The sequence below is a fragment of the Mytilus edulis genome, chromosome 6 (genome assembly GCF_963676685.1).
Source record: "Mytilus edulis chromosome 6, xbMytEdul2.2, whole genome shotgun sequence".
Classification (NCBI taxonomy): domain Eukaryota; kingdom Metazoa; phylum Mollusca; class Bivalvia; order Mytilida; family Mytilidae; genus Mytilus; species Mytilus edulis.
This window is the reverse complement of record NC_092349.1, coordinates 6,046,180-6,073,016: the sequence shown is the minus strand read 5'-3', so window position 1 is coordinate 6,073,016 and position 26,837 is coordinate 6,046,180. Positions and strand designations below refer to the sequence as shown.

Below are 26,837 nucleotides of genomic sequence, written 5' to 3'. Positions count from 1 at the left end.
CACCCGTGATATGACTGAATTAAAGTACATACCGTAACGCCTATAGCTGATGTTTAGTCTGGAGTTTTAGTATTTGTATTGTCATCTGAAAAAGTCATGCTGATTATAAGGTGAACAGTTTTAAAATAAAATTGAGAATGGAAATGAGGAATGAGTCAAAGAGACAACATCCCAAAAAAGAGCATTTTTCTCTGTTTCAAGATCTATCTGTTTGGGCCCATTCTTATTTTCTTACTACAACTGGGAAGGCAAATGCTCACATTAAATCTGTACTGTACAGTGCACATGCTTAATGTCCGCCTTTACATCATAACCCTTGGTAGTGCTCCCAATAAAGGAGGAATATACAGAACATACATACAACCTGAAACAACATGTACATTTGATACATGGCTATAGACAACTTTTGAGTTATATGCATTCCGTCAAAAACTCTGGTTTTAGTGAACATCATTCGTGCATTTAGGTGCATCACCACTTCTGTTCCAATGTTGAGCGAGAGGTTGGAAAACTATTATACTATAATTGCACTAATTATTCGGCAAATTAAATTCTCATAATTGAAAATCAGCACTGCTGTCATTAGGGAATTGTGATTAGGTACTTACAAAACAAACATTATTTCTAGTTTATCCTGCACAATGACGATCACTTAGACGCTTGATGAACTTTAATAGTGCAGGGATACAGGCGATCACCTCTATCTGGTAAATGACGTCATAAAGGCGTGCATAATTGACGAGTTTTTTTCAGTGACGGATGAACTCGAAAGTGGTCTATTGTTTTCGGTATTGGATTCAACCCTTAACTTGTTAACTATTGGTAATACTAATTATTTGGAAAACAAAAGGGCCTGGAATGGTGTAATTTTTAATCAACAGTATTGTCCTATATAAGTTATATATAAAGTTGAATTCTTTGGTTCTTCATTTTTGCGTCATGCAACAAATTGGACCTCGTTATTTAAGTATTATAGATTACCACATTGTTCCTCGTACATTTACACAGCAGGAGTGAAATCCTCTTATCAATATTCTAAATAAGGAAATGTAGCTTATTGCTCTGTTGATGATTAAGGTTTTGCTATTTTGAATTATCATTTGTAGAATTTTTTTTTATTTTCAGGACCGCATGGACCATATTTAGAATGGTATAGGTTTCAATTGTAAATAGAAGGATTTTTAGAATGATGGCACCCCTTTTGGAAGAAGAAGAGAATTATGTACGCTTAAGCTTTGTTATTGAAAGGAGTGGCACCAAGAGCAGTCCGTACTTATTTTGACAGAGAATTTCCACCTACTCATCTACATTCAACGCTGAATACATAATACACCACTCTTCAGGATTTAAAATTAAAGAGAGTTTTGAACCAGGCTCAATGGAATCTGTTGTTTCCAAGAAATGGTATGTTTATACATGTTATATGGATAAGAAAACCCCAATGCAATGAATTTAAGTTTAACATGTTAACATGGATTTGAGCGTCATTGATGAGTCTTTTGTATACGAAACCCGCGTCTGGCGTATATATAAAATTTAGTCCTGGTATCTATGATGAGTTTATGTTAAAATGGAGAGTATATGTGTGATTGAATTCACCTCAAAATGTTGCTTCTTTCTTCTTCTTTATCTTCAGTCTATGGTAATATACTGTTGCATATATGGTATATTTAAAAATGTTGTCTCAGTTTAAACAAATAATTATCTAGTGCAAGGAAAATAATCCACCATTTTCTACATTTGAAAATGCCTGTAACAAGTCAGGAATGCGACAGTTGTTGTCCATTTCTTTTTGATGTGTTTTGTCATTTGATTTTGCCATGTGATTAGGGAATTTCCGATATGAGTTCAGTATTTTTGTGATTTTACTTTTTAATTTCAATATTTTTGATGTTATAGGTGTACCTGATTCTATTACTTCTGATGTTACAGGTGAACTTAGTTCAAATATTTTTGATGTTATCGGTGTACCCGATTTTATTACTTTTGATGTTATAGATGTTATTAATTATAATTCTTTCGATGTTATAGGTGTTCCCGTTTCCACAACATTTGATGTAACATTGATGATTTGCTTGATCAGAAACCTGACATCTGTTTCTCAGCCAATCAATGGCTTTGACAGTTTACCACTACCAGTGGAGACAACTCCAGGACCTGATCTAGCAAGGATTAAATGGTACAGGAATATATTAGCCCATCATGATAGTAACAAAATGGCCACTGGTGATTTCAATACAGCATGGAGTAATATATCTGATGTAAGTGTTACATAACTTAAGTATCAGTGATTTTATATATATCACTGACAGGTTATGAAGGGCCCAGGGGATCTAACGCAAGTGAAAATGTTAATAGGTGCCTTCTTTCAAAATCATTGATCCAACATGTATTTTTTTTCCTCACAATTTTCAGTGAACAAGATATAGGGATGCAGTGTATGAGCTTTCCCTATCTCATGCCTCAGTGACTTCAAATGGTAATTTTTCTAATTAGATGGGTGTGAAATTCATTAATGAAAAAGTCTGTTAAGATTAATTTTGAGATATATGGAGTTTTGATTGAATACTATTGTTTTTCAAAATATTTTTGTAGGCAGTAAGTAGACTGGGTGGTCAGCCAATGAATCAAGAGTGCCAAGAGTTAAAGGTTAAAATCTTAGATCAGTCAAATCAGGAAATTATGCTGGAAATCAAACAATCACAGGAAAAGATAAAAGAATTAGGACAAACAGTGGATATTTAAGGGGCGGAGCACTCAGAAGTGACGGAAAATCTTAGGAAGTTACAAGTTTCCCACATTACTTTACAGACTGAACACTCAGAGGTGACAGAACTTTTGAAAGACCCAATACCGTGGAACATCAGAGGTACATTATACTCATTTAGACAAAGGTTGTAGAGTTATATGGACCATAATTTGGTATTCGGCCTTTGGTTTCTTTTTGTATCCTTTTTTATAAGTTCTAAAACTTTAACTTTTATTCTGTGGGTTGTGTTGATGTTAGAATAGTATTAATGGAACAATTGAGTTTTTCGAGAAAAAATTAATACATTTTGATTCACCGTTTACGTGACAGGAAACAAAACAGGAAACCAATCTTTATTTTCTTTATTTTGCACAATATATTTCAAAAGACATATATGAACACCATTACTAGTGTTACTTGCTTCATGTTAATATTTAAAATCTATTTTCAATGTTAAATTAAAGTTTTTTTTAAACGCGAGAGGAAACCATAAGAAACCGAAAGCATTTTTTTAGTTTTATTTTATTGCAAAATCTGCTTAAAATGATCTGAACAGTATACTTTTTCTTAAAATCCATCTTAAATGTAACAGTATTATAAAACTCCTAAATATGTGCTTGTTTTGAAAACAATTAGTACAATTTATTCAGGAATTTCCGTATTTTCTTCATTGATACAGGATACCATAATCGTTGTATCTTGATGTTTTAGCCAAAAAAATGTATTTATATTTAGTTTTGAAATTCCAGTTATATACAATTTATTCCAAATCATTGGTAATGTAAAATTCTTTAAATCCAGTAAAGAAAACAACTTTTAACTTGGAATTAGCATCTTTAAAATAGGCACCATGTGATATTTGTGAGCTGTACACCATCTACATGGTTTCCACATTTTAACCTACTTTAGTGGGCTAAAATCAATAAAGTACTTCCTTTCAAGTCATGCATGGTAAAAGTTTACTTTTCCTTTGACAAGTTTATTGCGTTTCTGATAAGTGTTTGCAGAACATGAATAAAAAAAATTAATTAAAAATTGTGACAAAGATACCAACTTTGTACATTCCAAGTGTAACGGTACATTAACATGTATTTTGTATTAAATTATCTTTATTCACCTAAAATATCCAGTAATATTTACTGCTGAAGCTAAATCAATCCAACGAACATCGGCACCATGATAGGAGACGTAATTTCGATTGAATTTTCCAAGGACCCTTTACTTCGTTATTGGGAAACAAAGTGTGTTAAAACGTTGGTCAAATCTGAAATCGATTTTGTCAAGTCATTGGGCATTTATTTTCACACAAGATCGTATGTAACATTATGCACATAGGAAAAATAATAGACCCCCGGCGCAATCTCTTTGAAAATTGTATTTTCCTTTTTTAAACAAGACGAAACAAGCCTACAGATTATGTTTGCTTACATCCCGTTGGAAACAAATACAATGTTTAGACCTAGTATTTCGTATATCCGGCTGTAAGGGCGTGATCACATGTTAGTCACATGTTTCACGTATGACCGGAAATGATTAGAACTTAACGACAAAAACAATTTTAATAAATAAATGGACTTCTGTTTCGTGTGAAATGTAACGCATAACGATAACGTCATTTTCTAACTTAATTATTACGAAGAACAAAACAAGAATGTAAATCATCTCTCATTTACCTGTTTGAACATCTCGCGAGAGTTCGTATTTGCATATTGTTGCAAAGAATTCTTTTACAACAAAGCAGATTAAACCATCTAAAATGTGCGTTACGAAATGGGAAACCAAAATAACGACAGTGTTCTTACACCTGCTACAGAAATATTTATAGTTCTCGGCATTTTTTTCTCACTATTCTTATTGGTCGATGTTCTTTGTTATTTTAAAGCAAAAATTACGAATTTGCCGGTGACAATTATCTATAAATTAGTCAGCGTTATGCACTTCAGACGCAAAAAGTAACGCGAGAAACGACACACAAATACGGTCGTATAATCTTTGAAATTTGTTAATTTCAATTTTTTTTCTAGGGAAGAGTAGCACACACTTGTATGTTGATAAAAATAATGGCATCTTTAGATGTAGTTACAACTTTTCTTACAGTAATCCACATTTTATCACTTTTCTATAGTTATAGGAAACGGAGCCCAATAGCAAATTATGGTCCATATAGCTAAGGATGTGAAACAAGGGAATTTACGTTAAACATTTAATGTATACATTCCTTGTATTTTTTGCTTTTTATCTTCTAAAGCTTACCTAAAGCATACAAATAGCTATTCTTGTCACTAGGTGTTAGTTGTTGTTATCTATTGGTTATTATCAGGTCTTTCCACTTTTCTGTGGAAAGACCTATTGTATTTCTTCTGATTACTATTATTATTTTTAGCTCACCTGGCCTAAAAGGCCATGTGAGCTTTTCTCATCACTTGGCGTCCGTCGTCGTCGTCGTTAACAATTTTTCAAACATCTTCTCCTCTGAAACTACTGAATGGATTTGAATGAAACTTAGCATGATTGTTCCTTAGAGTATCTTGCACAAAGTGTGTGCTTCGATTTTTGATCCGTCAAAAAACATGGCCGCCGTTACTTAAAATAGAACATAGGGGTCAAATGCAGTTTTTGGCTTATATCTCAAAAACGAAAGCATTTAGAGCAAATCTGACATGGGGTAAAAATGTTCATTAGGTCAAGATCTATCAGCCCTGAAATTTTCAGATGAATCAAACAAACCATTGTTGGGTTGCTGCCACTTAATTGGTAATTTTAAGGAAATTTTGCAGTTTTTGGTCATTATCTTGAATATTATTATAGATAAAGATAAACTGTAAACAGCAAAAATGATCAGCAAAGTAAGATCTACAAATAAGTTAATATGACCAAAATTGTCAATTGACCCCTTAAGGGGTTATTGTCCTTTAATGACAATTTTTCACAATTTGTTCATCATATTTGCTAACTTTAAAAAATCTTCTCCTCTGAAACTGCTGAATGGATTTGGATGAAACTTAGCATGATTGTTCCTTAGATTATCCTGCACAAAGTGTGTGCTTCGATTTTTGATCCGTCAAAAAACATGGCCGCCGTTACTTAAAATAGAACATAGTGGTCAAATGCAGTTGTTGGCTTATATCTCAAAAGCGAAAGCATTTAGAGCAAATCTGACAGGGGGTTAAAATGTTCATTAGGTCAAGATCTATCAGCCCTGAAATTTTCAGATGAATCAAACAAACCATTGTTGGGTTGCTGCCACTTAATTGGTAATTTTAAGGAAATTTTGCAGTTTTTGGTCATTATCTTGAATATTATTATAGATACAGATAAACTGTTAATAGCAAAAATGTTAAGCAAAGTAAGATCTACAAATAAGTCAATTGACCAAAATTGTCAATTGACCTCTTAAGGAGTTATTGCCCTTTAAAGACTTTTTTCACAATTTGTTCATCATGTTGACTTACTTTAAAAAATCTTCTCCTTTGAAACTGCTGTATCAATTTCAGCCAAACTTAGGCTAAATGAGTTTTAGAGTTTCAGAGTATCTAGTATAAATTTCATATTTCATTTCCTTGTATGTCAAGAAACATAGCTCCTATGGCTAAAATAGAACATAGGAGAAAATGATTTTTTTTTTGCTTTTGAAGAAAATAGGACGATTCAAAGAACATTTAAATAAATTGAAAAGCCAAAATAATCATTGATATGAGATTAAGCCAAAAAAATTCAGGTGAGCGATTCAGGCTCTTGAGAGCCTCTTGTTTTTTTATTCCGTCAAATTTTGTTCTTGCAATAAATTTTTGTTTCGCAATATGTCTATGTCGCTTAGATATTTCTTATATTTTATCATACAGTTTATGCCCTTTTAAATTTCACCCTGCTAAGGGAGCTACCATTTGATTTTTATGGGGGGGGCTAGGATGAAATTTGAAAAAAATAGGCAGGACAGGAGTTTTGAGTAAAAAAAAAAGGCAGGATGAGACACTTGCAAAAAAAAAAAGTCAGGATGACAATTTATGTAAAAATAGTCAGGATAAACTTTAAAAAAAAAGCAGGACCGAATAGAGTGAAAAATAAAAAGGCAGGACAGAGATTACAACTAAAAAAGAATGCAGGACAAAATTTTTTATCCTAGCCCCCCATAAAAATCAAATGGTAGCTCCCTAAGCCAAACAATTTGCTTTGTAAATTTTCATATGTGTACATTTTCAAAAAAGAAATCGACAAAATTCTTTTTCTTTATTGTTTGTTACATCCTCAGGAATTTTTGTCTATTTTGGTTCGAATTGATTTGATGAAATTTTATAGGAGTTATCAGGCTTTTAGCAAATAAATTTGTTGTTATGTTTTTGAATCACATGAACTGTAAGCTGTATAAAAAAATTAGACCGAAATGTTAGTCGCAACTCGATATTAGTTGAAGGTTTTTGTCAAAATGGTAAGCGTCCTTGTTTTAGGGGTTCCATGCCACTGAAACAGGAAAATGAACAAAATGAACTAATTACAGCCTCAAACTTTGAAGATATCTTAATGTTTACATGCATCTTATTGTGATTTATCAACCAAGGTCCATCATCCTCCACTGTTTGTGTGAATGCATTGAACAACAATAGTTAACCTGTAAAATATATAAAATAACTCAAGAAAAAAAGTCCCCCTTAGGAGCGGTGCGCTTGATTGAGAAATAAATTTCAGTGACATAGAAATTGCTCCTTAATTCGTAAATATTGCTGAATTCCTACAATCAAATTAGTAAAAATGCATTAAAATACAATTATTTGCTCCCGTAAACATGTGTATGTAAGATTCATGCATGATCCGTCATCAATGAACTGTAAATCAGAAAACCAAAAGTGATCGTATTTCTTCGATCAATACACATGTGCCCTGCTCAGCGGTCTCCTTAGAAAAGAAATTTATATTCTCCACACGTATATATTTGAACATCACATTCTTCAAAACACCTTTGTGTGCGTGAACCTTAAATTAAAATAAAAAATTCTGTATCCAAATATAGAAAGTGAAACTTCCAAGACAAAATGTGACTCAGTTTTTTCCTACAAGCTCAAACAAAATGCACACACAGCAAGTTAAAGAAACCACAAAGTATGAGTTCCAAAAGGAAAAAGAGTAAATTTAAAATAAAAGAAGATGTAAGAACTTTTATTTATTTGGATATCCCTAGGCCCTCCATTTTGGGAGTGCAGGATGTATAAGTACACAGCAACGTCGACGGTCAGAATATCGACTTTAAGTCCTAGGCCTCGCTAAGAGAGGGAGAGTGCCACGCAGACTTTCAATCAATCAATCAATCAACCGACCAACCAACCAACTAATCAATAAATCTGTTTAATACAGGGTCCAAGATCGCATTTTTTTTCATTTTCGCTTGTTCAAAGAAACCCTATCCCATGGGTTTAATTAGTACATGTAGTATATCAGTCAACCAACCAACCAACCTACGTACCTATGTACATATCAATCAATCAATCAATCAACCAATCAATCAATCAAAGACATCAATTATTCATGTCTCAGAGGGGAAAGACTGTCTAACAAATGTTTTTAAGACAATTGATTTATATTTGTTTAAAACATTCTTCTCTAAAATTTACAAATTAGCAACATAGAACAAAACTTTGTGACAGTCATAATCTAGTTTAAGAATGAAGTCTGGTCATACTGTCTACATGGCTGGCATTAATAAAATAGAACATAGGTGTAAATACAGGTTTTGTTTTATTTTATAATCTGTTGTTCTCGAAAAATCATCTTCTCTATAGACATACCAATATATTGAAACCAAAGTTTTGTTTTGTTCAAGTATGTCAACTATAAGGTTTGTGATTTTCATACAGTCATGGCGATTACAGCTAAAAATATAATATCATGATAAGTTACAGATTAAGTTCGAATTTTGTTCCGGTCTGAAGATTTTTTGCAGAGTTGTGGTCCTTTGACTTATAAAATTCACTTAAATATTCAGTTTTCTGCACGTTTTTATGCCCCGTCTACGATAGTAGTAGGGGCATTATGTTTTCTGGTCTGTGCGTCCGTCCGTCTGTCTGTTCGTTCGTCCGTCCGTCTGTCCCGCTTCAGGTTAAAGTTTTTGGTCAAGGTAGTTTTTGATGAAGTTGAAGTCCAATCAACTTGAAACTTAGTATACATGTGCCCTATGATATGATCTTTCTAATTTAAATGTCAAATTAGAGTTTTGACCCCAATTTTACGGTTCACTGAACATAGAAAATGATAGTGCAAATTTCAGGTTAAAGTTTTTGGCTTCAGGTTAAAGTTTTTGGTCAAGGTAGTTTTTGATGAAGTTGAAGTCCAATCAACTTGAAACTTAGTATACATGTGCCCTATGATATGATCTTTCTAATTTAAATGCCAAATTAGAGTTTTGACCCCAATTTTACGGTTCATTCTAATATGACGTGCTTCTTTAGCTTTGTAAAGAAACCATACTTTATTATCCAATAAAATTAGTTTACACATGCGTATATTGACTACGGCAGAAAAATAAATTTCGTCAAATTGGTATGCATTTAATGTATTTCCTTAAATTAAAGCACTTTCAAACACTAAAATGATACACATTTTGTTACTAATACTTTTACAATAACAACAATGTGTTACAAATCGTAATTGTCATAGTTGACCTAGATACCACAACGTTCATGTTGGCTGTTCTAACTTCAAAACCCCTCCCTCTGAAAAATACGTTTCATCTCTCCTGTTAAAAAGGCATGTCATTGTATATAATAATTTCATTGAAACATATGTTCCGACGATAAAATATAAAATAAAGTATAGGTTATTATTACTGTTGTACTGAAATGACAAAATTGTTTCATATTTCTGATAAAATGGATTGACCCTAGCAGGGAATCGAACCCCATTCTCCTATAAAAAGAAATAGGCGTAATTACCAATATACCACCAAGGTTTCCAATCCATTTTACAAATGCAACAAGATTGTCACCCAGTATTAATTTTAATCATCATGTTATACAGCATTTGAAACCGTCAGATGCACAAAGGGCACCAACTTTACAAGGTGTAGCCACCGCAAGTATGAATGGAGATCTGTCAAACTGAAAGGGCCCCTTCTGCCAAGTCTCGATTGTCAGCAAAACTTTATCAAGGAATCCTCTATCAGATATGAACATATTTACCAATGCTACAATATTAACCGGCGGAATATTTACGATTAATTTAGTAAATAAAGACCTACCCGATTCTCCTTGTGCGTCCACCGCCATTGACAACTGACTTGAAAATGTGCGTGTCAGAAATTGACCTCAAAGGAAAAGACTGTTGTAATATAACTTTTCTGTTATATTATGACACAAATAGTGTTTTAGTTAACAATGGTTAATAAATTAATTTGTTAATTTCTGTTTCAATTTTGAATTTTAGAAATTAACAACTTTGCGAAATTAAACTGGTTTGAACTAGTTGGATAAAAATCGACAGGAAGGTTGATGGAAGAGCCTACACAAATACTGTGCACCTATACACAGCGAACATAGAAATTACCGTAATTGTCCTAATCAGAATCGAAATAATTGATGCCAGCTATACTTTATTGTAGTTTTAACATGGGTAGGCATTATATTCGTGTTATTTTAGCCCTCGCTATCGCTCTGGCAAAAATAATCACGAATATAATGCCTACCCATGTTAAAACTACAATAAAGTATAGCTGGCATCAATTATTTCTTAACTGAACATAGAAAATGATAGTGCAAATTTCAGGTTAAAGTTTTTGGCTTCAGGTTAAAGTTTTTGGTCAAGGTAGTTTTTGATGAAGTTGAAGTCCAATCAACTTGAAACTTAGTATACATGTGCCCTATGATATGATCTTTCTAATTTAAATGCCAAATTAGAGTTTTGACCCCAATTTTATGGTTCACTGAACATAGAAAATGATAGTGCAAATTTCAGGTTAAAGTTTTTGGTCAAGGTAGTTTTTGATAAAGTAGAAGTCCAATCAACTTGAAACTTAGTATACATGTTCCCTTTGATAAGATCATTCTAATTTTAATGCCAAATTAGAGAATTTATTCCAATTTCACAGTCCTTTAAACATAGAAAATGATAGTGCGAGTGGGGCATCCGTGTACTGTGGACACATTCTTGTTTCGTCATACTTGAAGATATTGAATTGACATTTGTTATATAGTTTACACCATGGCAAGTTTTAGATCTAGTTAAATTTTTTTTCCAATACAGTGAATTTTTTAACCGGTAAGGGACTATGTATTGCCATGCAATATTCACAGAATGCTTGTTAAAAATAACTTGTACAAGTAGTGACCCTGACTGACTGTAAGATCTAGGTTGAAAACGTTTTTGAAACATGCTAAAATCTTCGGAATAGCAAGTTCTATCCACCTAAAAAGTGTGAGGATAATCTGAAGACCATCATGACCATATCATCATGGCATATGGGAATATTGCCCCTGAAATAAAGGTGAAAACCAATAATTTTCACTGTTGTTATTATACTCCACGCACCAAAGTTGTTGAGGGTATAATGTTTTTGAACTGTCCATCTGTCTGTCCATCCATCAGTCCTGTTGTTGTCATCGCAACTCCTCTGCAACCGCACAACAGAATTTCTTGAAGCTTTGTAGATTGTAAGGACATACTATGTAGATGTGCATATATAATGTTTTTGATCCGTCCATCTGTCTGTCTGTCAATCCGTCAGACCTGTTATTGTCATCACAACTCCTCTGACACCACACAACAGAATTTCATGAAGCTTTGTAGATCATAAGGACATACTATGTAGATGTTCATATTGACAGGAAATTATGATTCAAATTCTTTCCTAGGAGTTGCTCCCCTTTGAACTTATTTGCCTCAATATAGTGTACGTATAGCGGGTTATTTTCGTGGAATGAAAATTTTCACCTATTTTCGCGCATGGAACAAAATCCCCAAAACAAATTCCGCCAATTTAAAATGGCACATGCAAATGTATTGATAAAAGTTTTGAATACACCAAAATATTTCGTATACCTTATTCAATGAAAATCGCGAAATTTTACACCCGTGAAAATAACCCACTATACGGTACTACTGCAACAGTTTGTCATCGCAACTCTTCTCAAACAACACAGTAGAATTTCTTGAAACCTTGAAGATCTATAATAAGGACATACTATGTAGATGTGCATATCAACAGGAAATTATGATTCAATTTTTTTTCTAGGAGTTATACATGCCCCTTTGAACTAAGAATTTTGGCCTAAATATACTACTGCAACAGTTTGTAATTGCAACTCCTCTGAAACCACACAACAGAATTTTATAAAACATTGTAGTTAATGAGGACATAATATGTTAATGTGCATACCTGTAAAAAGTTTTTTATCAGTTGACACTTTTTGAGTTATGGGTCTTTGAACTAAGGATCTGGTGGTATTTGTTTGTCCAGTGACAATGTGGCAGTGTGGGGTATGTGAGCCTGCTCACAAAGGTTCTTTGATTTTTTAATATAGTTATAGTTAAAATTCACGTTAGTAAAAAATAATCAGTTCAACAAGAGATGTATCCTCCAAGAAAATACATAAAAAATTTCAATCTGTTTTGAGTAATTGCCCCATAAATATCTAGTTTCTCTAGTTTTTGCACTTTTGGCTGCTTTTGTGAAAAATATAAGAGCTAGGTTAAAAGTGTGATGAACATCACAATGAACTTTAGATTGATTGATTGCTGGTTGCTTAAGGGGGCATTAAATACGAGATATATGACTGTTTTTGAATCAAAATAGTGAAATAATTAATTGCTTTTAGCAGCCAATTTGCTTCATTTTTTCAAAATAAGCTACAAAACATCGCTGATAAGTTATTCGTTTGCAAGTGAATATTCCGACTTAATTGAATCTGTACTAATCTGAATTCCAATTGAACTCCTTAGATAGATATGGGTTACACATGAATAAAGCATGTTCAGTTATTGAAAGGAAAAGAATGTCAACATTGAAAGTGAATCAAGAGTAAAACTTTTGATTGACTAGTTTGGTCAACAAAAACTCATTCTTATATACATGTGACAGAGTTGTCAAGCCACAACTGGAGATTTGGAAATTTTCAGCTGGAGTTTGGGCCTCAAAACTGGAGATTTTTTATAGACCTTTTTATCGACATACGCAGGATTTTTTGTGTTTGTTAAACTGCATATCTACCTTTTTTGTTAAAACACAACAATGATTCCATACCTTCAAGCACCTACATAACCATTTTTACTAGTAAAATAGAAGATAAGGGGGGTTCAAATATTTATTCATCACAATTTTATATAGTTCAAGATAAATAATCAGCCATCATACATAGTTGACAAAAAGTACATCTGCTTTAGTTTAGCCACATTGTCAACTTTTGTACCATTACTGAACATGCTTGTAACAGAAGGTGTTGAATTGATAAAGTTGTGGGCTTTCTGGTGGGTAGCTGTCTCCATATTTTTTATCTGTCTTCTATCTGGTCCAATGGAATACCTAAATAAGTGTGTTTGTCTTATAATTTGACAAAATGCAAACTGTATGTTATCACCAAATACTTGTACCCCAGCACCAAATTAAAGAAGACACAGTATCTAGCCAAATTAAAAAATGGTGCAAGTCCAGTGCCAAGGGTCAAGACCATGCTTACTACACTTCAGGCAAAGCTGATTATGGTGGCCTTAATAACTTGACCAAAAATATGGAGACAGCTACCCACCAGAAAGCCCACAAAAAATGTTTTTAGATAATGTATCATATGTTGGACATTTGCCAGACATGACTATTTACATTTTGGATATTGAACCATAATAGTTTAATATTAAATTTAAAAACTTTAAATTCTAATTTTCATTTCTTAAACCAAATTCATAATGTGACATAAACCTATGATTTATTTAATCACAATCCACATTTATAGCTGTATCAAACTTAAAAGTTGTGTCCATACTTGTTCTCATTTCAGATTTCATAAATAAAAAGAAAATTTCTTCAAACATTTTTTTGACAGGATTAATATTCGACAGCATAATGAATTGCTCAAAGGCAAAAAAAAATTTAAGTTCATTAGACCACATTCATTCTGTGTCAGAAACCTATGCTGTGTCAACTATTTAATTTTAGATTTAAATAAGTTTGAAGAAGAAATTTTTAATTGATTTGTAAAATCTTGACATTTGTTTTGTGTAAAAAACCCATATAATGTCAAAAATTTGATCACAATCCAAATTCAGAGCTGTATCACGCTTAAATGTTTTGTCCATACCTGCCCCAACTGTTCAGGGATCGACCTCTGCGGTCGTATAAAGCTGCGCCCTGCGGATCACCTGGTTCAAAAATCTTCTCCTGAAACTTCTGGGCAAAATTTAACCACACTTGGCCACATTATTATCATTATTAGGGTATCTAGTTTTAAAAAATGTGTACGATGACCCTGCCTGCTGACCACAAGGCTGACACTGCTAAAAATAGAACATAATGGTAAAATGCAGTTTTTGGCTTATATCTCTAAACTAAAGCATTTAGTGCAAATCTGACATGAGATAAAAAAAAAAACGTTCATCAGGTAAAGATATTTCTCTCCTGACATTATCACACGAATGAGACAACCTGTTGTGGGGTTGATGCCCCTGAATTGTTAATTTTAAAGAAATTTTTTGGTTAGTATCTTGAACATTATATAAATCATAGATAGAGATAAACTGACAAAATCTGACTGCATACTACATGTATCTTGAAAACTATGATAGATAAAGAGAAATTTTAAGTTACCAAAATGATCAGGAAGACAAGTTCTACAAACAAGTCTCATGATCGAATTTGTCAATCAATTTTTTATCAGAGTTATTGCACTTTGATGAAGATTTTTTACATTTTTTTTTCGTTTTTGCCTTATATCTTAAAAACTATAATAGATAAAAACTTAAAAATCAAAAATGAACAGCAAAACAAGATCTACAAGTAAGACAATTTGGAAAAAAACTTCCAACAGGTTTTTATTGGAGTTATTGCCCTTTAATGATTTTTGCCATGTTTTGCTTTATATGATAAATATTATAATAGATAAATAGACACTTCTTATTACAAAGATTATCAGCAAGGCAAGATCTACTAACAAGTCAAGTTTTGCCAATATAGTTGTCACTCTTTTAAAAAGGAGTTATTGCCCTGAAATGCAGATTTCTTTTACCCTCTTTTGTATTTTGAGCAAAAACTTACATAGGTAGAGAGCAACTAAAGAAATTAAAGGATCATTAATATAAGATAAAAAAAATTTTAGATTTGTGTCATACATTCTATTCTCTACAAAGTTTGGTGAGTTTCCTTTGTTAAATATGCACAAAGACCAAGGTGAGCAACTCAGGTTCTTTAGAGTCTCTAGTTTGGAGTATTATAATGGTTTTTAGCTTGTGACAGCAATTTGACAGAAAGCTCTCATGCATGGTAGGATTGCTGAACATCATTTCTTTTTTACCATATTGTACATGAGACTTATGCCATATTTTGTTTGCACGTTAAGAACCCTTGCAACAACTCTTTAAGGGGTCTGTAGGTAGCCTGTTGCAAGGCGAAATTTCTGTCCCTATCCAATATACCCTCATTTTCCAGTGGCAGTCTAAATTTCCCCGACCATCATCTCGGATTGCAACTAGCATTACAAGACCTATCTATTATATTTATTGTTTACATGAAATATTTGCCACTGGACTTTAAGCAACCAACAATCAACCAATCAATATGCCATATTTTGACTCTTGTATGATAATGAAACATTGTAACACCAAATTAATTTAATTCCTGATTTGTACAGTGCTGGGGTCATCTGGATAATTGATAATTGTTTCTTAATTTCTCATTCATGATGTCAGTTATATGCTAAAATATTGGTTCTAACTCCCTCAGGCATAATTAACCCTGATGATTTGTATATAAAATAAGGAGATGTGGTATGGTTGCCGATGAGACAACTATCAACCAGAGACCATAATGAATGCAATTACAGTCTGTACAGCCTTCGACAATGAGCAAAACCAATACAAGCTCCAATGAAGAAACCAAAAGCCTGGCTTATAATATGCACACACTACAAACGAAAAACAAATATGATAAAACAGTAACAAAGGACAACCACTGAATTGCAGGCTCCCGACTTGGGACAGGAACATACATAATGTGGTTTAGGGTTAAACATGTCGATTACCACCTAACTCTCCCCTAAACTTCAATCAGTGGTGCAACAGAACAACACAAAAACAAAATACACAACAATAAATAGAAATCCGCTTTTTGATTTGTTTAGCTATTATACGTTTGATTTTTCTAAATTTTAAGTCTTGAGCATTGCTGATGAAGTTTTTTCTATTGAAAGATCATTTCTTTTATTGAGGAATAACTTTCATCAGGTAAGCTCAAGACATAAAGTTAAATACAAGTACTTATCAGTATAGCAAGGTAACAGTAGTCCATCTCATAATAAATATAAATATCAAAGAAATATCATATCCTTTCTTTTTAGGTCAAATTAAAGAGGAATTGGAAACTTGGACAGAAGATGACAAAATGTTTATAGAAACAAATGGAGCAAAGAGTGTACTAAAATGTATTAAAGAAAATGGTTGTGTTGTTGTCACCGGAAGTTCGGGAACAGGAAAATCATCATTAGTGCGTCATGTTGCTCTACAAATGCAAGAAGGCGGCTATGATATTTTACCGGTAACAAGCCCTGAAGAAATTATCAAGTGGTACAATCCAAGTAAGAAAATCCTTTTTGTTGTGGATGACTTTTGTGGAACATATACCATAAATCCTACGAAGTTGGAAAGCTGGAAAAATCTAATGGAAAAAATCAAAACATTAATAGAAAAGAAACCTGTCAAATTAATCATGTCTTGTAGACTTCAGGTTTTTAAGGATGAAAAAATAAAATCTTTATCATTTTGTCAATCCTGTGAATGCAATCTTTTGTCTGAAGATATACGTTTATCGAAAAAAGAAAAACAATCTATTGCTGAACTTTACTTGAAAACACAAGCCTTTAAGATCAAGGAATTTTATGACATGTTTGACTGTTTTCCTCTTTTATGTCAATTGTACAGCAAAAACAAAAATCTGATAATGGAAGATTTCTTTAAGAATCCATTTACAGTTTACAAAGAAGAGATAGATAAATTACAAACAGAGGGAGGATATGTCAAATACTGTGCACTTGCTCTATGTGTCATGTTTAACAATCGTTTCAAAGAAGAATGGCTCACACAAGATGTCAATAAAGATATCAAAACAATTATAAAGAACACATTTGAAGCTTGTAAAGTGGTGAAAGGAACTTCACGATTGGTACTTCGTGATGTGCTGGATTCACTAACTCAAACGTTTATCAGAAAGGATGGTGAAGTGTACAGAACAATTCATGACAAGCTGTTTGACTTTCTTGCTTTTTACTTTGGCAGCGCTATGATTTATTGTTTAATAAATAATGCTTCAAGTCATTTTATACGTGAAAGGTTTGTTTTTGAAGATAAAGGCAAAAGAAATGAATTTTTGATAGTTGTATTAGAAAGATATCAGCAAATGTATATAAATAGAATGATAGATGACTGGTTTAGAGGAAAGATAGAAGATGTCTTCTGTAACATCAATATGGAGGATAAAATCTTCAGACAAAAATTCCTTGTGCATTTAAAAGATCTGGAAATATTAAAACAGAAACAATTAGCAAGTCTATATAACACACAAAACAAAGACACTCCATTGATACAGTGTTGTTATATAGGAGATATTGATCTGGTTGAATGGTGTTTATATCATTGTAACAGTAATGTAAACCATTGTCGTAAAAATGGATTATCACCTCTGTTCTTTGCTTGTCAGGAAGGACATACTGAAGTAGTACAGATGTTAATAAACAATAAGGCTGACATTAATAAGTGTATAGATACTAGAGCATCACCTCTGTATATTTCTTGTGAGAAAGGACATACTGGAGTAGTACAGATGTTAATAAACAATAAGGCTGACATTAATAAGTGTATAGATACTGGAGCATCACCTCTGTATATTTCTTGTGAGAATGGACATACTGAAGTAGTACAGATGTTAATAAACAATAAGGCTGACATTAATAAGTGTATAGATAATGATGGAGTATCACCTCTGTACATTGCTTGTCAGAAAGGACATACTGAAGTAGTACAGATGTTAATAAACAATAAGGCTGACATTAATAAGTGTAAAGATACTGGAGCATCATCTCTGTACATTGCTTGTCAGAAAGGACATACTGAAGAAGTACAGATGTTAATAAACAATAAGGCTGACATTAATAAGTGTATAGATACTAGAGCATCACCTCTGTATATTTCTTGTGAGAAAGGACATACTGGAGTAGTACAGATGTTAATAAACAATAAGGCTGACATTAATAAGTGTATAGATACTGGAGCATCACCTCTGTATATTTCTTGTGAGAAAGGACATACTGGAGTAGTACAGATGTTAATAAACAATAAGGCTTACATTAATAAGTGTATAGATAATGATGGAGTATCACCTCTGTTCATTGCTTGTGAGAAAGGACATACTGGAGTAGTACAGATGTTAATAAACAATAAGGCTGACATTAATAAGTGTATAGATAATGGAGCATCACCTATGTTCATTGCTTGTGAGGATGGACATACTGAAGTAGTACAGATGTTAATAAACAATAAGGCTGACATTAATAAGTGTAGAGATAATGATGGAGTATCACCTCTGTTCATGGCTTGTCAGGAAGGACATACTGAATTAGTACAGATGTTAATAAACAATAAGGCTGACATTAATAAGTGTATGGATAATGGAGCATCACCTCTGTTCATTGCTTGTCAGGAAGGACATACTGAAGTAGTACAGATGTTAATAAACAATAAGGCTGACATTAATAAGTGTGATAATGATGGAGTATCACCTCTGTACATTGCTTGTCAGAAAGGACATACTGAAGTAGTACAGATGTTAATAAACAATAAGGCTGACATTAATAAGTGTATGAGAACAGGAGAATCCCCCATATTTATAGCTTGTTATAAAGGTCATGTAAAGGTTGTTGAATTGTTGTTAAAACATGAAGCAGATTGTAACATTAAATGGAGAGGACTAACACCACTAGATATTGCAAGCAGAGAAAATCATACCAATATTGTACATTTGTTACAAAAAATAGAAATAATATACATTAGAAGTTCAGCGGACATGATAAAATAAATCAATAGAACTATTCTGCTTATTATATAATTAAACAAAATAAACCTGTGATCATTACCAAATATAATTGCTAGCTAGAAGAGAAAATCATACAAATGTTGTTGTTTGTTAAAGAGACTAAATAGATAAAAACTGTGATGTGTATATTAAACAGTATTATGATTTCACAGCACATTTAACTTATTGACCATAAACAATTACTAAATGTAAAATAACTCTCAAAATACTTATGTTATGCATTGTTAAAAACATTCTATGTAATAAAACCATGTTGCTTAGTTTTCGATTTTGATATAAAATTCTGTCTAATAAGCTAGACTTGCAATTTGGTGTAAGTTATTTTTTGGTCAGTTTTGATATTTCTAATTGAATTTACCAAAGCATGCATAGGTTCATTTTGTCTTGCAACAAATGTCATTTTAAACCTTTTTTGTATGAAATTTTATATATCAAAAGGTGAGAATAATCCATAACCTGGACTGGCAATTGATTATTTGAACCCATTATTTCCTAAATATAACAAGTGTAGTTGAAATGTATTTGTATGTTCCCCGTAGGGGAGGGGGCATTAAGTTTTACCCTTGTCCGTCAGTACGTTCCAAAGTTGGTTTAAACCAAATGTTATAAAACTTGTACACAAGACTTATTACTACAAAACTCAGATCAATAAGAAATTTGGGTAGTGTCACTTGTACCGTTCTTCAGTAATGTCCCTTTATAACTTTATATGATATGCAAATGGGAGTATCATCTTTGTCCCATGGACACATTCCCCATTTATTGTCGAGCCTGCGACTTTTGTAGGAAAAGCGATACAAAGCGGTTCTACATTCCGTCGGTGGTGGCGGTGGCTTCCAACAATATTCACCCTGTGGTTAAAGTTTTTGTATGTCCTTGAAATTTTAATAAGTTTGATTTGTACCAAACTTTGACAGAAGCTTATTTATGATCATAAGAAAGTATCAAGAAGAAAATTTTGTAAAAAATCAAAATCTTGTTTATCCGTATTTTACTTATAAATGAACTTAGTCTTCCACACTTGGACAGAAGCTTGTTTATGATCATATTAAGATAGTATCCAGAAATAAGAATTTTGTAAAAAAAAATCCTGTTTATCCGTATTTTACTTTTAAATGCACTTAGATTTTCTGCCAGTTAACATTTCATTTACTCTGTGGTTAAAGTTTTGAAAATTTTAATAATAACTTTCTTATACGAAGCCTATTTATGATGAAAAGCTAGTATCTAGAAGGAAATTTTGTTTAAATTTATTTCCTGTTTTCCCGTATATTACTTATAAATGGACTTAGTTTTAATAAGTCTGTTTTAACGTATCATGGTATACAGTTGTCCCTCCATCCGTCTGTCTGTAGGTCTGTCATCAATATGTCGGATATTAACTCAAAAACCCTTTAACCAATTTGCATGAAACTTTGGTGAAATGTTTATATCTATTGACATGAGCTCCCTCTCGTTTTTTAATAAATTTTAGATTTTACGTTTCTGAGTTTTGGGGTTTTATTCATTACAAAAAGGGGGGTTTTCCAGTTTTCGGACAATATCCTTAAAATGCTTTGAGCAATTTTCATTAAACTTTGGTGACTGATTTATATCTGTAAAGGTTTATACCTCCCCTAAGTTTTTTTTAATAAATTTTGGATATGACAGCTGTTTACTCTTCCAGTTAACATTATATACAGTCTGCAGTTAAAGTTTTTAAAACATTTATTATATTCATGAACCATACTGGATTTTTACCAAACTTGGACAAAAGCTTTTTACAATCATAATTTAAAAAAGAAGATGAGGTATGATTACCAATGAGACAACTATCCACAAAAGACCAAAATGACATAGATATTAACAACTATAGGTCACTGTACGGCCTTCAACAATGAGCAAAATCATTACCGCATAGTCAGATATAAAAGGCCCCAATAAGACACTGTAAAACAATTCAAACGAGAAAACTAATGGCCTTATTTATGTAAAAAAAATGAATGAAAAACAAATATGTAACACATAAACAAACGACAACCACTGAATGACAGGCTCCTGACTTGGGACAGGCACATTCATAAATAATGTGGCAGGGTTAAACATGTTATCGGGATCCCAACTCTCCCCCTAACCTGGGACAGTGGTAAAACAGTACAACATAAGACAGTATCTAGAGGAAAATTTTTATTGATTTTTCCCATATTTGTTGAGCCCGCGACTAACTGTAAAAGTAGGCGAGACAATGGATTCCACGGAACCCTTACGAATTTTTTTAACAAATGATGCACTTTTCGATAATTATTGTATTATTATTAGAATCAAGATATGTTGTATGATTCCCATTGAGACAATTGTCCACCAGAGACCAAAGGACGAGGATGAAAACAATAGGGATAATTAAGAACGATCAATAAAAAACAACATTTCAGCAAAGGTATTTGAATATGTTGTGCATTTGTATATTTGTAGCTAGCAAAAAAGTTTTAGTGGTGTTTTTTTTTTGTCACCCGTGTAACTAACGCCTTGCAGGGGACATGAACATACCAGTCGTGCGTCCATCCATTCGTATGCCTGGTCTTGTAAGATCTCTCACGTGTACAACTCTCGCAAGATTTCTATAAAACTTATAGGTATATCAGCAATGTCTTGGAAAAGTTAAAACATCAGTACCGATCGTTTATTTTTAAAAGAGTTATGCACCTTAAAATGTAAATTTTCTGGAAAGTTGCACCGTTAGGGCTTTCGTGTGTTCAATTCTTGGCGGATTTTATGATCCTTGATAACATAGGTTTATATCAGCTATATCTTGGAAAAGTTCCATAATCAGTGCTGATCAATTATTTTTAAAAGAGTTATCATCGGCCCCTTGGAAATATTAATTATATGAGATGTGTACAATTCTTGTCACATTTTTCTGCAATTTATATTATAGGTTTATATCATCAATGGACTTTAAGATTCAAAAAAATTAGTGCCAATCAATTATTTTTAAAAGAGTTATTTCCGTTTGAAATATTAATTATATTGAAAATTGCCTTATGAGCGCTCTAGATTATGTGTACAATTCTTGCCAGGTTTTTTTTAATGAAATTTATATTATAGGTTTATATCATCAATGTACTTGGAAGATTTTAAAAATCGGTGCAGATCAATTACTTTTAAAAGAGTTATTCCTCCTGAAATATTGATTATATGGAAAATTGAAATGTTATTGCTCTCATGTGTTTAATTCTTGCCTCAATTTTATGACACTTTTATCATTGGTGTATATCAGCAATGTCTTTGACACTTTCGAAAATAAGTTCTGATCAAATATTTTAAACCAATTATGCCCCTTTGAAATATGAATCATAATGGGAATCACATTGCATTTGCTCTGAAGCCTTCATTTCTTTCAAGATATAAATACAAAGTTTGAAAGAACAAAGAGCTTATTATATGACAGCAAATTTATTTGCGTAGTATTATGTCTGCTTCTGAAGACAATATTTGATTCGCAGACAATAACTTGAGAATAATTTCATGGATCTCTATGAAATTTTAGCACAAGAATCCATATCACTAAAGGATTGCTGGGATTGTTTTTGGGGGTTATAGTCTTAGCTGTTCTGTAATAAGGGCCCGGAAAGGGCAAAAACAAATTATTTGTCTAGTTTTAATAATAACTTGAGTAAAAGAGATATTTCTTTGGTAAATTTTAGCAAAAGGTTCCACACTACAATAGGAAGGTTGGGATTAATTTTCAGGGCTAATGACATAGCTGTTTAGGAATAATTGGCCAAAAAGGGTCTGTACAAACTGATTTTTTTCATGTTCACAGACAATAACTTCAGTATAAGTGTATCGATCTCTATAAATTTTAGCAAAAGGTTTCATACAACAATATGAAGGTTTAGGTTTATTTTGAGGGTTATTTTCGTAGCTGTTTAGGACCAAAACAAGCATTTCTGACCGGATTTTCGAAAAATGTACGTAGTGTCAGGTCAGAGATATTGATACCATATATACCGTGAATAAGTGGGTTTATGGTCATTTTATAAAAACAAAATCTGTAACGTCACACGTTTTCTGTCAAATTCTAAGCGTATCGGTCAACTTTGAAGCAAAAAAAAAACAAGGATGATGACATATGTGTTTCTATATATATGTATATATAAAAAATAATCAGAGGATGTGGTATGATTGCCAATGATACAACTCTCCACAAGAGTCCAAATGACACTGAAATGTACATCTATAGGTCACTGTACTGCCTTCAACAATGAGCAAAGCCCATACCGCATATTCAGCTATAAAAGGCCCCGAAATGACATATGTAAAACAATTCAAACGAGAAAATAAACGACCTAATTTATGTACAAAATAATGAACGAAAAACAAATATGTTACAAAGCAACAAATTGAATTACAGGCTACTTGACTCGGGACAGGAACATACAGAATGTGGCGAGGTTAAACTCGTTTAAAGGCGCCAACCCTCCCCAATCTAATTAAAATATTGATCTCTGATTACGTTATACTACATATGAGCTCATAACGTAATCAGAGATCAATATTTTAATTACTAGTAGATTGATTAATCGCTATTTTGCCGAAGCCTTTAATATATTTAGACAAAGAGTTCTTAAATCTAAACTAAATCAATTCTAGCCGTAGAATTTATAAATCAATTTTAGCTGTAGGATTTATAAATCAATTCTAGCCGTAGAATTTATAAATCAATTCTAGCAGGATACATGTCAACTCGTACTTTCGGCAACTCGTACTCAGCCAACTCGTACTTTCGGCAACTCGTACTTCTACCAACTCGTACTTCTACAAAGTCGTACCCAATATTTTTTTAGCATTATAATATAAGTTTTCTACGTTTATATCCGTAGATATGGATATTTTAACTCCCTGAAGTATCCCAGTGCACCCTGAGGTAGATCCATAGAATATGAAAAGGATATTTTTTACTGAACATTGCGTTGAACATGTCTTAGTTTTTTCGTGTTAGTAGAAAATATTGATCATTGTTTCACACCTGAAGCATGTCGATTACCAGTTAATCGGCCCTTATTCACACACGAAGCGTGCCATTAATTAACCGTTATCAAAACAACTTCACACCTGATCTAATCTTTCTGCATGTACGTTTGCACTATATTTTAAAATGTATATTTCATCACAATACTACTATCATTTATATACGTATTGACCTCAATTATTATAAAAGTTAAAATAAAAATTAAGCCAATATTTAGAAGAATTACGAGAGGCGTATTTAAAAAAAACACTAGTATCACTAATATTTACACACACATTGTAAGACATTTTTACAAGGCTTTGTTGCTATTATATAGTAATAAGGGTCCTACAAATACAGCTTTTTGAAATATATACTCTTATTGGCCCCAAACATGGACCAAATAACAGGATTAGGGGGAAATATTATTGAGATACACAATTTATATATTGAGTACGACTTGCCGAAAGTACGAGTTGTCGTGTACCCTTCTAGCCGTAGAATTTATAAATCAATTCTGGCCGTAGAATTTGTTATCAGATTTGGTCAGTTCTAGGTAGAACTGTCTAAAACTGTTCTAGGGTAGAACTGTCAGGATCAGTTCTAGGTAGAACTGTCCAAATCAGTCTAGGTAGAACTGACCAAATCAGTTCTAGCTAGAACAGTTCTAACCTAGAACTGACTAAAAGGTGTCAGGCTGACAGTTCTACGTACTGTCCTAGAACAGTTCTCCTGACAGATTCTGACAGATTTAATGAGAGGTTAGAAGTGATCTCCACTGTATGTTGCCCCTCTTTCCTTATTTTCCGCTTGTGTGGAAGGCAAGTACAATGATACATGTATTAGACTCGGCTATTATAAAAGGACAAATGATACATGTAGTTATTTTAAGACTTTGCGTAAAATATGTATAAGAAAGAAGTGCAAGATATTCCATTATTCAAACACGAATCATATACATTTCCGCTAAAATTATAAGTCTATACTTCGTCTTGTTGTACAGGATAAAGATAGGTTTTCCATGATACGAGCCCCTATCAAAACTAGTGTAATAATTATTTGTCGTTTACAAATCTTCTTCAATTATGTTAAAACAAATTTACTTTGTCACATCAATTTTGTGACTTATATAACCTTCAATCTTGTTTCAATGTTATTTCAATTGAAATGTGTGCAAAGTTTATGTTAAATGCAATTATTGGGAAAAAAAACAAAAACAAAAAAACTTATTTGATCATGATAGAAAATATAAACAGCTGCGCCATTTTGGGTTATTGTCCGAAAACTTGAAAATCCCCCCTTTTTTTCATAAATAAAACCCCCAGAACTCGGAAACGCAAAATCTAAAATTTATAAAAACGAAAGGGAGCTGGTCAATTGATATAAAAAATTCACCAAAGTTTCGTGCAAATTGGTGAAAGTGTTCTTGAGTGATTGTCCGAAAACTAAAAAATCCCCCTTTTTTCATAAATAAAACACAAAAACTCGGAAGCTTAAAATGCTCAAAGCACTTTAAGGATTATGTCCGAAAACTGGAAAATCCCCCTTTTTTGTAATGAATAAAACCCCAAAACTCAGAAACGTCAAATCTAAAATTTATAAAAAACGAAAGGGAGCTCACATCAATAGATATTTTACCAATTCACCAAAGTTTCATACGAATTGGTATAAGCGTTTTTGAGTTATTGTCCGACGTGTTGGCGACGGACGGACAGACGGACAACGGTATACCATAATACGCCACGTAAACGGGCGAATAAGAAAACGATTCCTGTCAAAGTACATATGAAAGCTGTAAAATTTTAGGATAAAATAGGCGGTAAATGCATATGAGATATATTGAATGACTGATAGTTCGATAACTTATTTTAGTTTTGCGTATTTAAAAACAACACGATCAAATGACAACGGGAGCATTGTTTTAAGACAATTTATAAATCATAAAGAAATGATAATTATTTGTGCCTTATTATATTGATGGATATTGATACTAGCGGTGGTCTTCTATTGATCTTTTCGGACCAGATCTTTCTGTAAAAGGTGACAATTGTCACACTTAACTGCTGATAACCCCCGTTGATCGGAGGAAGGGCGACATCTCGTCGATTGAATGATCTTATCTATCGATTTTGTTTGATTTCATTGGTAAATTGTGTGTCAATTATGACACGTGTATGAGTGGCCGTTCGTGTCATTGGCGGAATTAAACAAAATTGTATCAAAATTATAATGCTAATGTCAAGGTTAAGGTCATTACAATTAAAAAATATTTTGCCTTATTTTCAAAGCAACCTTTGTTGACCAAAGACATTTATAAGCCTTGTTTTTATGCGAATAAAACAAGTGTCTGTTCCCGGAATGTACATTCCTGTGTCCTCAACATCATCGTCTGCATCAACCCATATGGACCACGAACTTTCAAACTCTTAGCCAGAACGAGGGAAAATAGGAATACTCTGAAAGGAAATCCTCATCTTCGTGTTCAGGATCTGGAGCAGCCCTCTCCCTCGTGTCCGGTTGATTAATGATATCCATGAAGTTGCGCCAGAGACATTTTCAATTTAGTAGCCAATTGATGTGTTGTCTCCTCTGTCTCTTCGGGTTGATTATCCAGTCTCACTGAGAGGAACAGCACTTGTGATTGGATATCGACATTGAAAACAAATAAAAACACATGTCGTGTATTTCCGATAAAATATCTCGTTAGATTACATTTGTAGAACTAACGCGATAGTTTTAAACATTAACGCGATAAAAAGTAGAAATTAGTTTTACAAAGTAACGCGATAGTTTTACAAAGTAACGCGTTAGTTTAACAAAGTAACGCGATA

At 32.8% G+C, this 26,837-nt stretch overlaps 1 protein-coding gene across 2 annotated transcripts in view; it reads left to right on the top strand.

Annotated features, from left to right (window-relative positions):
* The window catches only part of LOC139527018 (ankyrin repeat domain-containing protein 50-like), a 28,905-nt gene extending 9,628 nt beyond the window's left edge, over nucleotides 1-19,277 (top strand). Inside the window, exons 2-5 of one of the 2 annotated variants that reach the window (XM_071322256.1) lie at nucleotides 1,126-1,404; nucleotides 2,032-2,261; nucleotides 2,596-2,869; nucleotides 16,270-19,277. In XM_071322256.1, the coding sequence (XP_071178357.1) occupies nucleotides 16,314-18,998 (2,685 nt within the window). In that variant the 5' untranslated portion in view covers nucleotides 1,126-1,404; nucleotides 2,032-2,261; nucleotides 2,596-2,869; nucleotides 16,270-16,313 and the 3' untranslated portion in view covers nucleotides 18,999-19,277. Of the gene's footprint in view, nucleotides 1-1,125; nucleotides 1,405-2,031; nucleotides 2,262-2,595; nucleotides 2,898-16,212 lie in introns of both variants that reach the window. The other variant, XM_071322257.1, reaches the window with a different exon arrangement.
* The last annotated feature ends 7,560 nt before the right edge of the window (nucleotides 19,278-26,837 follow it).